The sequence below is a fragment of the Paramormyrops kingsleyae genome, chromosome 22 (assembly GCF_048594095.1).
Source record: "Paramormyrops kingsleyae isolate MSU_618 chromosome 22, PKINGS_0.4, whole genome shotgun sequence".
NCBI lineage: Eukaryota > Metazoa > Chordata > Actinopteri > Osteoglossiformes > Mormyridae > Paramormyrops > Paramormyrops kingsleyae.
Genome location: NC_132818.1, coordinates 18518746 through 18533553, shown reverse-complemented (window position 1 = coordinate 18533553; position 14808 = coordinate 18518746). Strand labels below are relative to the sequence as shown.

At 45.4% G+C, this 14808-nt stretch overlaps 1 protein-coding gene across 1 annotated transcript; it reads right to left on the bottom strand.

Annotated features, from left to right (window-relative positions):
- Positions 1-445: 445 nt before the first annotated feature.
- Positions 446-14119, bottom strand: kcnj19a (potassium inwardly rectifying channel subfamily J member 19a). Its single transcript, XM_023835547.2, has 3 exons — positions 12896-14119; positions 6587-6803; positions 446-2900 (listed from the first exon to the last, which is right to left on the bottom strand). The coding sequence occupies exons 1-3, from the start codon at positions 13559-13561 to the stop codon at positions 2272-2274; spliced, it is 1512 nt and encodes a 503-aa protein (XP_023691315.1). The 5' UTR covers positions 13562-14119; the 3' UTR covers positions 446-2271.
- Between the last annotated feature and the right edge of the window lie 689 nt (positions 14120-14808).

Here is a 14808-nt window from a genome sequence, read left to right as displayed (position 1 = left end):
GTTCTGTGCTCCTTTCATGGTGTAAGTAAGTATTTTGTCAGGCATTAGGTTATAAGTCAGGCTCTGACAATGGGCTGGTTGGTGTAGTCTAGACGCTAACAGTTAGCATGCTTCTTGGGTTCCAGATACACCGAGATTATTATATAAATGTACCTTGTGGTGTGTTATTTAATGTTAAATTTAGTTATAAGCTGACAGGCATTCACCCATTCATCTATCCATCCATCTTCCGACTGCTGACCTTGGTCAGAGTTACTCGGAGCCTACGCTAGGCGCCATACCCAAAGCTACATCATGGAACCTCGTCCTGACAGACGTGCAGTGCTGTTTATTTATAGGTATGTTTAGTTGGAGAGATTTAGGCTAAATACCTTTCCCAGTTGTGACAAGAGCTTCGGTGTCACCTTTCATTTCCGTGTAACAAAAGGTACAAAGATTACAAATCTGAAACTTGTTTAATTTAATGCATTTAGCTAGTTTATGTACAGATTTTCACATTTAAAATATGCTTAATTCAGGCTCGTATGTCCATAGGCACCTGCCCAATACAGAAAAGGACACTGATGTAAATTGATACATAAATTTGACAGCAAACCAGTGAGAGGAAGAAGCGGAGTTATTTTGGCTGTGAGCAGGTGTGGAGGAACCAGGAAACCCAAGTCAGTAACGGCCGGTAAGATTTACGGTGCCGGTTTAATTTTTAACTACCCACATTTCTCTTCTACCAAACAACGGCTTCCTGTGGATTTACGCCACATTGTCTCCCGAGTAGATAATCCTTATCAGACGCGAGTCTTGAAAGCTTTTAGTCCTGATTATTATGGTTATAATGTGATTCCTGGACCCTGTCATTTTCAAAGGGAAGTCTGGTAATGGCAGCTTTTTAATTGCTGAAAAAACCTCCAATCAAATGCATGAATCTTGGAAGTTTGACAAAAGCAACACTCATTTATACAAGGTGTCATTTAAAACTCATCTCTTACTTGCACTGTCTTTGAATCAGCAGTTTTATCGGCTATGTAACATAATAATAATAAGAAGAATAATAATAATAATGTATCAGGGTGGTGTGTCTGTGATCGGAAGATCATTGGTTCAGGTCGCATAGTCAGATAAGTGATGTCGCTGTTGGGCCCCTGAGCTTGGGCCCCTTAAGTCTCACTCCAGTGACTGTCTGACCCCCCTTTCAATTGCATGTCACTTTGGATGAGGTGTCGGGAAAAAAAAGTTATATGTATATTTTTGGAGGGTCATCTAAACTCATTTCCTGTTGATGGATCTTAAGAAAAAAAAAAACGATAGACTATAATTTGATATATTTCAATTTACTATTTCACAAGTTTAATTTATTGACTTAAAAATTCCAAGAGATGGTGAGGCGGTGGTTCATGGCGTTGGTGTTGGTGGCGTGCGACGTGCGACTTGATCATGCAAGATGGAGAGAACGGGATGGACCCGAGACTGGTGTTGACCCATAACTGGAAAGAAAAAACTCCCCAGAAAAAAAATCGGTAACGGTTTACTTAAGGCCATGTTTTTAGTAATTCATAAACACATTAATAATGATAATCGAGACTTTATTGATCTTTATGCCTCCCTGAACTTGCTCTTCGTAGAGTAAGTTGTCTGTGAAGGGCAGCCACCCGTAGCGGCACCCAGGGAGCAGGGGGGTAAGGGCCTTGCTTGAGGACCTGCAGACATGCTGAGACTGGGTTTGAACCAGCAACCTTCTGATTATAGGCACATAGGCTTAGCCCACTGAGCCACACACTGCCCCCATAATAATGCATTATTTCCATTCATAAAGCATTATAAATATGGCTATAAATAATTCTCAAAAGGGCATAACACATTATAGCCATGTTTATTATGCATTATGAATGCTTTATGAAGCTCTCATCTATAACGCACTATAGAAACCATCATAATGCCAAACAAGGCATCCTTAATGGTTATGCATTATAAAGGTATCTATAATGCATTATAAATGAGAGCTTCATAATGCATAATAAACATTGCTATAATGTGTTAGGCGTTTTTGTTAATATCTATAGCCAGGTTTATAGTGCTTTATGAATGCATTATTATTTACTATGAATGTGTTTATAAATTACTAAAAACATGGCCTTAATTAAAGTGTTACCAAAAAATCACAGTACTCCAAGTTAAAGTTTTAGTGTAGAGGCTCTCTCCTCTTCCTGTCCACTCTCCTGATCGCCCTGCAGTCCCAAAACCCTTCCGAGTCCATCGTGTGGTTGACGGCCCCAAGTGTCAGCGATCGGCGTTCATCCTACGCAGCTTGGCGGGGAGGCTGTTCTCCGGCCGGCCGCTGGCCGCGAGGCCGGGGGTGGGACAGTGCAGGGAGGGCGGGGGGTGGTGCTGGAGGTCGCCAGTGGACTGGGTCATGGGCCCGACGTCGACACGGAGGGCCCGGAGCTGGAGCCTGTCCTCGGCGTCGCCCTGGGCCGGCGCGGAACCCAGGCGCTGCAGCTTGAGCGGCAAGTCCCCGGTGCTGGAGGCCTTCTCGGCCTGGTGCGAGCTCAACTTCAGCACCTTGCGCTGCAGCTCGTCCTTCCCCGAGGTGCTCATACGCTGTAGCTTGCTGGGCAGCCTGGCCCCCACCGGCCGCTCATCCGCCGCGTCCAGCCCGTCCGCCGAGAAGACGCGGTCCGGCCGGCCCCGCCCCTCGCCCAGGGTGGGCGTGACCAGCGGCGAGGGCAGCGAGGCCTTCTCGTCGTGCTCCTTCACGCTGTAGGCGGGTGTGGGCACCTCGAAGGTGTTGTGGAATTGGGAATAGTCCACCCGAAAGAAGCCCTCCTCCAGGGACATGACCGGCAGGAAGCGGTGACCCCAGAGCACCTCGTCCTCCGTGTAGGACGTCCGAGCCTGGCACGTCATACCTGCGGTCAACACGGGACAAAGCACAAGGGTGCCACTTTACACAGTCCCTCCCTTGTTGCTGATTGGGGGGTAACACTGGGTTACCCTTCCCTCTCTCTGTAGCCATCAGTCGTCAACCCTCAGCATGCTATGCCCCCCCCCCTCCCCGCCCCCAAGGCCGGCCTAACTCTTTTCAGGGGCCTGAACCAAAGGTGCGGTGCTGAGCCTAACATTTGCTGAGTGGGTTTTTCCATTTTCTCCCCCCATTAATTTAATTAACATAAGCCTGGTCAATTGTTTAAACCAGGTATGCCTTGTTTTTGTGTTTGTGTGGCCTGCAGTTGACTGACACTCAAGATTACTTTTTCATTTTTTGTTTTTAGAAACCAAATAAAAAATTTAAATAATCCGTCCAAATGCATTTGCTCTTCGGTCTGATATTCACACCCCCCACCCCCCACAGGTCTCACTGGATTGCCCAGATGATCATTAAAATAGCCCCTGACTTGGAGCCCCTCTGGGGAAATTTAACAGTTTCACCAGGCTAGTGGATCGGGCCTGGGCTGCAGTATCCCGCTGGGGGGGGGGGGGGTTGCACATTGATTGGTTTTATGTAATTTATTAAGCCTCTGACACCTTTGGCTCCCCCTTGGCGGATCAAACCATTAGAAACTGGAATGAGTGACCAGGCCGCTGAGATCCCTCAGTCTGCCCCCCCCCCCCCCCCCATGCTGTAACCGGTCCCCTTCCCACATTCTGTATTTCTCACACCTGCCTGTTCGTACTTGTCGAACATGTGAAACTCCTGCCTTGTGACCTTTCTGGAAATGCGAGCTTTGGGAGCCTAATACCAGATATTGGGCCCGTGACCATGGCGAATGAGGTGCCCAGAGAGTGCCTGATTATAAAGATCGCACGGCTCGGAAGGTGAGGAGTCCGATTTGTGCTCCTCCTGCACTTTCCTCCCACTTCTGTCTGTTACTGCTTAAAAACATCTGCTTTTGGGAAACAAAGCGGACTCTTTTAGCGTACAGCGGTGCCTTGGAACACAAACGTAATTTGTTCCAGAAGGCTGGTCGACTTGCGATTTGGTCGAGGTCCGAGTCGCATCTCCCCATAAGAAATAATGTAAATGAATTTAATCCATCCCAGACCCCCAAATGATTGCTGATTTAAACCTATCTACCAAACTAATGATAAAAAGCATTAACAATCAATATAAAACTAATGCACACATGAAAAGCACAGATACAAAAGCAAAAAACTTGAAATAAACGACAACCCAGTACTCTGAAGTGAGAGCAGACACACGTGCACCACCTTCAAGTCTCACTATAATTTCCTTTTTTGGTTCCACAGTTACTCTCACTACTTTCCTCTTCGGTTTGCTGCTGTCACTGCTCACTTTCTTAGGGGCCACGATTACTGTATCACTAAATGTACTGTAGTTAAAGCACAAAAAATTCACACCGAACACAGGAACACAGCTTTCGCACATCAAACTTGAGAGGAACCACGAGCCATCAGCATCCCAGTAGGTCCGTTTGCCTTCGTTTCAGCCCATCAGAAACGCGTCTCTACCTGTACAAGCTTTAGCAGGTCTGTTTTGTTTTGTCTTGTTCTGAGTTTTTGGTCGAGTTATGGTTATATTTTTCTCGACCGACCTGGTAGAGCTGAACGCATCTCGACCCACACAAGTTTTAGTAGGAAGAATGGTCGAGTTCCAAGAATTCGGTCAAGGTACAAGTCGAAAAAAATTCAACAGACCTGTTCGATGTCCGAGTTGGTCGAGTTAAGAGGTGTTCGAGTTCCAAGGTTGTACTATACATTAAAGCCTTTTAAAAATTAGATGTCTTATATCTGCAAAAGGAGGTATGAGATTCTGAAGGTTAAATGTAAAAGATGGTTATATCCTGGATTTATTTGAAATTTGACTTCAATTTGCGATTGTAGACCATTTCAACTGAGGTCGGGGAACACTGGGGCCAGTTGTTCTGTTAGGGGGGCCACAATTGACCATAATGTCCTCTGAGTATTACTTACACTAGATTGGCCAACATCAGGAAGCAAAACCAATTATAAAAACAGTTATTTATGCAAATGCTTTGCAGTCACATTTCACAGTTCTTACAAATATGAAACACTTTGATTTCTTGTTTAGACTATAGACTACTGATTTCTTGTATAGTTTATAAAGACTAGGTCATATATCCTCAAATATATTTCTCTTTAAGTTGCTTGGTTAGTCGACTAAATGCTGTTTTTATCGACAGTTCAATGGGAAATTCATTGGGAATATGAAATATACGGGTTTCCAACGGGAAGTTATAAGAAATTTGAAATATATGCATTTCCAGGACAAAACTCAGTATTTAAAAAATGAATTGGGTGACAGATGATTTGAGCTCTGGGTGACTGACTTCAGTCTTATTTACGCTCATGAGGAATAAGTTTCTGACCTTTTTGTTTGAGATTTCCTGGCACTCAGAGGGCAACCTGCCGCCTTTGTCTGACGGGGCTCGGGTCCTGATGTCTGGAGACATTTATCCAGACTCACTGGGAGGAGAAATTGTTGAGAGGGCTGAGCAGACACTGAAAAAGGAGATTAAGCCACTGGGAATTTTTACGGATAGAGTGACAATCCGCCAGTGCTGCTGTGACGCTGTCACTCCTCGCTATTTCATCACAGCCCTGAGCCGGCCTCTGTCAGATCTGCCCAGCCGGTTTTGGCCATGCGTGTCCATTGTTTTTCGCCGTGCTACCGGCTGCCCCTAAACCTCCGATTACACTCCATGAATAATCCAATGTTAACTTGGGGGGGGGGGGGACCTCTGACCTTCTGCTTAATGATCTATGGTGACTGTGTGTGTGTGTGCTTGACCCCTGTTAATCCATCCCCGCAAAAGCAACATGGAACCCCCCATGAATGTTTAGACAGCAGAGAACTCCTTCAGTACTTTGCTGAAGAACTTCTAAAAGGATTTCACGTTCGATCTGTCTCTAGTACACACCTTTGGGGGGGCAGGGGCTGTTCCCCCCCCGGGAGTAGTTTCCCAGCGGACCTGCGAGGTTATGAATGGTCTTGTGGTTCCCCCATCGAGGACGGAGGAGTGAAGAGGAGCAGCAAGGACGAAAACAAAGGGTGAAGGTGTCGCTCTGCATGGCGAGCAGGTGGAGCGTTTGAGTATTTACGTTCCCTGGAGAGACCCAGGCCCCGGAAAAAGTGTGTATTCATTTGTTAAACAGGATATAGTTTGAAATTAAATAATGCTGCTCAGCTCCATCCCCATTTGTCATTGAGATGTTTCTTCTAGCTGTTTATGCTGATTGTAGGGGAGCCTGGAGATCATTAGGGGCAGCGCATGACACAAGGCAGGGGGCCAACCCCCGAACGGGATGCCAGTCCATCGCAGGGCACGCACAACACAATTATATAATATGGGTGATTTAGAGATGCCAGGTAGCGTAAATGCATGTCTTTGGACTGCAGGAAGGAACCACGGTATTCAGAGGATTCAAATCCAGTGCTTCACTGAGGTGTGGCCCAGAAATGAAGATAGGAATAGGAAAGTGGAATCATCTGGAATGACTTAAGCTGAAATTCCGGTTCCCATCTCTAGCATTTACGATCAAGAAGGAAATTATTTCAGTGGAGGAGGTCGGGGCGAATGGAAATGAAGAGAGTAGATGGTGGTGTGGCCCTTACCTGTAGTCTCCACGATGCCCTCTAAGATGACGACGATTTCGAACTGCTCGCTCCTCAGTGAGCGCTGGGAAAGGTCGAAGAATGGGCTCTTGGAGTTTATCTCATGGCAAATGGTGAGAGGTGACACCAGGAACAGCTGGTCCGCCCCTGTCCCAAAGCCCACGTCCAACTCACACTGGTCCAAGGGCAGGAACTCACCTTCCGGGGTCTGTCGAGACTGGAAGACACAGGGGAGGGGGGCCAGTCAAATTTTGTCATCTTTCCTATAATGAAACTGTGAAACGAAAAAACGAAAACCTAGAACCTCAATAGCTGTACCTAAATCTAGTAAGTGCAGTTCTTCTACACTAATGTTCTGCTACTGTGAGTTTATAAAACAGATGTACATGTAAATCTGTAAGAAACCTATTTTAGGAGCCCTGGTGCAAGTTTATCTGATTGTTGTGTTGTTTAGCTGGCCAAACTTTCCCCATTGGTTTTTAGGAAACAATGCAAGTTCCCATTTAAGGTTTTGCACCTAAGGTTTGCAAGTTGTGACCTCATATCTAAAAGAATCCATTGGTCCTTTGCCTGCCCTGTATTTGAAACGTGTGAACCCGGGTTTTGGAGTGGGGTGTTGGCTTTGCATGCAGTCATGTTTAATCTCTTTCACACTTTATCGCCTGGCACCCAGGATGGCCTCAAATGCCCCCCCCCACCCCCTGAATATGCTGACACACATGTGGAACTGACCAAAAGAATATGAATAGACTTGAGAACTCATTAATTACTTCATATTTTGTCGCAGTAACAAACCATTCTTCTGTTCGAATTGTAAGAACGTGGCCTGAATTTCCAGAACATTCTCCTGGTTCTGTTGACTCTATGCAGATGGCACTCACAGAAGTCAAGGCAGAACTGTGATGGCACCCCTCTCTCTGTATCGCCACGAATGCGGAAAGCCTCCCCGGGACAGCAGTAGGCATTGACTTTTCTCTGTTACTTCTGCACACGTTTTGTAATGAATGCTTAGGACGTGCTCCAGATCGCCAGTGTTTATACGGCACCCTGCCCTCACAGAGAACCGCTGCAGTAGCATTGGCTTGGCTTTCATGTTCTCTTCAGGGATGCACTTGAGCTGTCATTTATAATTTACTGTGTTGCCCCGATCCTTGGTGATCTCTCTCCTTTCCCAAGTTCTATTTAATACATCAGCTTTCACTTCTTGGAATATAACAATGACAGAGACATCAAAGATGTATCAAACATACCACTATGAATACTTACAAACACAGTGGAACATTGTATTGTAATACAATATTGTAATAAAACCACCTACCTATAAAACAGCTACATAGCAGTCTGGAAGGTCATTCTAAATTAGAATTATTTGCCATGTTATCCTCATATGCAGGTAGAGCAGATTCTAGGATTCTAGATTCCTTGTTTCTCTCTCTGGATAATAGGGAGGTGAGATCGGGGGTGATTCTTGGATTTTTAAGGCAGAGCCTTATATCATACAGAGGGGCTGACCTCATCGTTAGCCAATGATGTGTTTTGAATCTGTGAGTGACAGGGGAGGGGGCACTGGCAGCCAATCAGCTTTCAGCTAGTTAGTGCCCCTGTGATCCCGCCCCTGTATGTAGGGGTCGTCTCATTGGGAAATCCTCAAAAAATCTACATGGAGAGACCCAATCTTTGGCAAATATTTAACAAAACATTAAAAGTTGTGCAGTATAAGGGAGGACAGTGCTGAGGAGCAGAAAAGGGGAATGGAGGTTTTGCACAGGCTGCTGGGAGATCAAGAGGTATCACACGGTCAAACGGGCCACGGGCTCAAAAAGATCATTGGTAGCCCACCTCAGTGATGGAAAAAAGAACCACTCACTATGAACAGAGCTGCAAGTAGTGCGTAAAGTGTGACCATTTTAGGATTTCAGGCCTACCGTTTGATAGCTGAACCCATAACGTCAGTCAGCGTTCCATTCCAACCCGCTCTTCAAACTGCCCCTGATTGCCCTCTGCAGCAGACTTACCAGAGCGTTTTTCTTTGACTGAAACAATTTCTCCTGACTTCTTAAGACAAAGTCACGTTTGGCCTATCTTTTTATTGGAAGTCGTAACTCTGGCGATAAAGAGTGTGCACAGACTGTACTCTGCCTCTCCCTGTGTGTGATGTGAGGTTAAATGCTGACATTTGAATAGAAACCTTGATCTTGAGTTGATGGAGCTGCCAGTACAGTTCCAAAATTTCGTATAGCAGCGGCCATGACGGTGGCGAAATTGTGTTTTCCTATGCATGTGCCCTTGTTTGTGTCATTATTTCAGCGGTGTCTTCCACGCCCCCTGCTGGAGAGAAGCATCAATTAGTGTGATTCCAGGATTCCCGGAGTGCTGTCTCGTTGAGGCAGAACTAATCCATCAGCTGGGCACCGTGGCGCTCAACAAGCAAGCGCTGATGGAGATTCATGATCTACACTCTGGCCTTCATTAGAGGGAGGTTAAGGGGGGCTTTCCTCGTCAAACCTTTCGGCTTTATGGATGCACGGGAATAAGTGCGACGCTGCTCCTGATTTAAACCACTTCATCTCTAGACTTTCCCCACCTGCGTAAGCAGCTGCTGACCAAATTATGGAGGTTAACCTGCGTCCACTTTCGCTTCCCTTCGATATAAGATAGGATCGTTTAACGGTGAGCGACAGCTACTGCCACAGGTCCAAGCTTGGCTCTAAAAGGCTTCTCATTATTCATCAAAGGGAGTCTCATTAGATGTGAATGACAAATAAGGGGCCATCTGCCCCCCACCCGTGTCAAGCTGCCCCGCAGTCCAGCCGTCACACCTCGCCGCTTCCCTCCGAGAACGGCCAGGTCCGCCGGCGGCCATTAAACGCTCCGTGCTGAGGGGCTATCGAAACAGACATCGCTCGCGGTCGACTTCCCATATGGAGCCATGAGATCATCTACAGAGCTCGCATGGGCGGTTGCATAATCTGTTTTGCTGCAAGCGCTGCATCCATCATTGGTAGCCTGTAGTGAGCTAGCGCTGCTGCGTCACGCAGTTTGGGCCCAGGGTCCGGCCCTCTGAAAGAATGGGAGGCCTCCTGTTTCACGTCTGTTTAGGCTTCAGGTGGATTACTGCTCTAATCTTGTCCTCCGTCGGCTGTAAGGGAATTAAGGGCCACAGAGGGTTTGTTTGTTATACCTCAAACACAGGCTGACATCCCAGCTTATGCTAAGGAGGTCTTGGACTTCCAGGTCTTCCTTTCCACACCAGACTGCCTGGCTTGGGTTTCCCATCCTTGGAGCAACAGAAACCATCTGTCTTTCAACCAGCCTTGTGAGTTCCTGTGACAAGCTGCCGATTATGAAAAGCTTCTTCATTTACGGTGTATATTGCACCTCATTATTGGACCAGAAAACTGTCCATGCACCATGAATAACTGCACATCTCTCCTCGCAGCAACGCCTGGCCCACCACACCAATCACTTTTAATTACGTCTGTTCTCCTGTTACAATAGAAACCGAGATCAATCATCTTGTCCTTCTACTTCCTTGTCTCCCTTTAGGCTCATGGTAGAGAAAGCATCTATCCCTCTGGACAGAATTGGAGAAAAAAACTGTCTTTAGCCACCCTTTCTTTGCAGGATTAAGGGAAAAAAAACAGGTCCTGTGCAGAACATTTAATCTCGAGCCTGAATGAGGCGTTGGTGAAAAGCCTATTTGCATTGGCACCAGGTACTGATTGCAGTTGCAATCACGACAGTCTCAATAGCCTTTGAAATCAAGGTCTTCAGCCTTCATTCAGTCTCTTCCTCATTCTGGAGTCCTCGCTCCTCTACCTAAGTACGAAATATTTAACTTAACAATCAGATCCCTCCCCCCATCCTGTACCGGATAAGTCATTGGAAGGTGGACGGACAGATAGCTGGAAGGATAGAATTTGACTTTGATCTTTATTGGTCATGTAAACCAGCCCAGGAAACTGGAGCGATGGTTGGTGTGACAGGTGTAACGAAGCATGTCGGTGCTCACGGCTGCTGCCACCAGCCGCCTATCTTGACACTCAGCTCTGTCCCGCGGTAGCTAACCCCCGGTATCTCAGGAGAGCGCGTGTCCAACTGTCATATCTCGTCAACAGTCAGAAAGAGACTGAATCTTTATGGGCAGCAAATATTTATAACTTCCCACCAAACCCTGCGTCTAGGTGTCTCACCTTGTACTTCCACACGTACATATAGGCTATTTGAACATCTTTATTTGTATTCCCTATTTTACTTTTTTTATATTTATTGTTGGTCTTGTACTTGTTTTTCTCGATCGTACATTTAATCGTACGCTTCATGCCACCACCTGCACCAAAACAAATTCCTTGTACTTTTTTGTGCCTGGTAAATGAAAGGATTCTGATTCTGAAACCGAAATGTGACGTCTCTCAAACTTAAGTTTAAAAGTCCTGGCTTCACTGATTAGATGGTTTATGAATCTGCGCTCGCTCCGACATGGGAGCCCTCTTTACTCACGCCGTGGTCCAGTTGCATTTGTGTAGTAGGCGTTACTCTCACACCTACCCTGGGGTCAAATTCACCCCAAAGGCGAGTGTCACGTGACTACTCATAGTAACATAATAATTGTATGATCGCGTAAGAGTTAATTATTAGTGCAGGTTAGCGTGGGAAGCGGGGAAGACCTTCGAAAATCAAAGGAGCTGTATGATTATGAAGCAGACAGGGAGGGGGGAAAACTGGAGATAGCAGCTGCAACAGTATGCCTGTCGAATTTCCCATTACCCCCCCCCCAACACACACACACACACCCATTTGTAAGTTGACAGAAATAATGATATTTAAAAGTGCAATGCACTTTGCCTTGGGTTATATTAAGAGGGTAATGCAGCCCTGTAATGACCTGTGAAACGGAAACTTGTTACCCCAGTAAGTTCATGCTGGTAACTGCATGGTAAGTCAGTATTTTTCCCGGGGAAAGAGGCAGTTAAGTTGCTGTGAAGTGAGCAATAATGTATCTGAGGTCTCTTTCTGCTTATCAGTCTCTCCGGGAGCAGCCTGAGGGCCGCTAATTTAGGTCATTGTCTGTTCAGTACATTGTCTCAGTGAGGCAGCAAACAAACAAGACTGCAGCCTCGAAATGAGATCATTTTTACCTTAAAATATGACCCTGTGCTGCTGGCACAAATAGAACAAAATGTTTAGCGAGGGCAGATTTGACATAATCTCTAAACTGTAACCGTATATTTGAAAACTGTTGCAATTCTGGATATATACGTACAATTTTTCATTAAAAATTGCCGGCTCACTAAAATTAAACTGCTTCTCTCGCCTGATTTTTCAACACATAAGCGCACATAATTGCTAAAAAACGTTCCCTAGAGATGATTTATAGATGATCTGTGGTGTTAATCAATTCAAGCTCTGCAAATGACGCTGTATTTAATTTCTGACCACAATATAAGGTCCGTGAGCCTCGTCGCTACCATTCCTTCTGGATAATTTAGTCTCGTTAATCAGAACGCAGACGTCACCCAGCGGACAGTTCGTTAACAAAGGGGAATCGGCTGTTTGTAATAACGACAATGAGTTAAGCGATGGCTTTTAACAATGAGCACCACCAATACAAACCAGCAATTTCAGGGTTACGCTCATAAATCGCCAGATTCTCATCTTGCTCAAGGATATCCGTCAATAGTGATATAATCCTTTTGGTCCTTTTGAGTTAGGCTATTACTTGACTTTCCGGGCGTGTTTTATTATTCCGTAGGGGAAAGCCAATTGAAAATAAGAGGCTATTACGGAGACTCAATTCAATTTTATTTTGGATAGGTCTGATTCGATTAATCTTGGAACTAGACCGTACGGTATTAATCTAATTCAAATTCAGCGTAACTTCCATAGTCCTGCGCGGACAATGCGTGACCCACAAATCTTTCTGTTCAAATCCTATCATCAAAACCAGATATCTTTAACGTTTTTTGGAGGTATGTTTTACTCGGGAAGTGATGCCAAAATAATTGTTTTTTTTTGTCACAGGACTTGATCGAGGACGGTCGTAAAGTTAAGCATGACAAGTTTGCATGAGGTCTCACAATTACTCCGTGTTACGTTTATTAGGTCTTTATGCGGTAACGTGATAATTTACAACTATTGCCTCGAAATTCATGTAGCCTAGTAAATTCCCTCAAAACAATCTGTCAATGAATTAGGTGGAGTTCTGCCGCCCCAGTCCATAAACGATCGCAGTACTATTGTAAATAAAAGCCAAAATGTCACAGGATAACCATCCAAAGTTGACGCAGGGAAAACTCTGGAGCGTCTTACCTTGATGAGTTTGCATCTGATCTGCGCGGACACCATGTGGCTGTTTCTCAAGTTTCCAACTCTAAACATGAGGCATAGTTTGCCGTCCCGCTGAGAAATAACGGCGTCTTGGCTGAACATTAGTGTCTCAGCCCGCTTCTTAGGTTGGGACATCTTTATGAACATGCAACCGATGAGAAAGGCGTCCACGATGGAGCCCAGCAGTGATTGAAACAGGAACAGAATGATGCCTTCGGGACATTTCTCAGTAATATAGCGGTAACCGTAGCCGATCGTGGCCTCTGTCTCTATGAAAAACAAAAAAGCCGACGGAAAGTTATAAACATTTGCAACGCACGGTGTGTAGGACTGGTCATGACCTTGGTTGAGATCGCCCCTGATATAAGCGATGATCCACCACATTGAAGCCATCACCAGCCAGGCGACCGTGTATGTCAAGATGAAGATGAGCAGGTTCCATCTCCATTTCAGATCCACCAAGGTAGTAAACAGGTCCGAGATGTATCTGCTGGTCTCCCCACCGAGGTTTCCGTGTTGCACATTGCAGCGCCCGTTCTTGTCGACGAAGCGCTGCCGCTTCTTTTTGACGGGCGCCGCAAACGCGGCTCCTCTGTTAGTGTTCACAACCTGGTAGTCCTCCCCAAATTTCCTCCGTAGCGCTGACATAACTTCGGCTTGGCCGGGATCAAACGCACCGAGCTTGCCTCCGCGACGTGAAGAAGATTTCACTGGAGCTCGTTACCCATTAGTGGCGTCTCTGATCATTAGAAACGATGGCACTTTTCCCACTGCGTAAAAAAGCGCAGCAATCTATAAGCAACGGGTCAGCGCGGAGGTGAGGATACTGTTCAGTTGTGGGGAAAAAATCTGAAGATCTCACTCGCTTTTCTATTATTTGTTGTTTTTGTCAATTTTATAATTACGTTACAAAACGTCCCAGCCAGTATTGCGCTTGCACTTAAAAAAAAAAAAAAGAAATCATGAAAAGATTTACTCTCTTCTATTGCAAGAGTCCGCTCGCGCGTCCCGGCTCGTGTCCCTCTCCTTAATGCTCAGATTCCGCGGAAGATGCACGGGAACCCTCTCCCCGATTTGAGGATACATGCCGACAGAGCTGGCGGGGGGCTATGGGATATTCCATTCGAAATACTATTTCTAGTATCCGCGGGTTTCATTCTGAGATCAGCTGGGGGAGGTGTGCGTGTGCGCGCGCAAAGGGAGTTAGGACTGGAGAGCGCAGAGCCGGCAATCTGAGCAGCGCAAAGCAAGCCGGCGCTGGTTTGGGAGGAAGAGGAGGAAGGAGGATGATTCTCAGTGAATGGAAAGGGAACTCGTGCAATTCGTGGTTTATATGATCTTCTACTACTACAACTACTAGGCCTACTACTACTAATAATAATAATAATATCAATGATGATGAGGATAATAAAATGGATATCGTAACCGGCATTGAATAATCGGTTATGGAAGATGGATGGAAAATAAAAATGCATTAAACTACCACCACAAGTAGAACACTACAACTGATACTACTTTTACACTATTATAAATTTATTTAGTTCTCTAACTATGCATGTAACACTAAATAAAACATAGGCGTATTACACACACACACACACACACACACACACACATATATATATATATATATATATAAAATAAATTTCATGTTTTATAAGGATAAATGCATACTATCGAATTAAATGACACGCTGACGTGGGTTTTGGAGTCAGAATAAGAGAAATGCTGCCACCTCCCGAATATTTAATGTTAGTACCGTTTTTTGTTTTCACGAATCGGTGCGTTTGGCTTCATTCAGTAAATCAATGAAATACACGCGACCGGTTCCAAAATGTCATTTTTTTCATGAAGTATAGTTTCCTTCGGTGTAGCATCGATGTATAAAAGCTTGG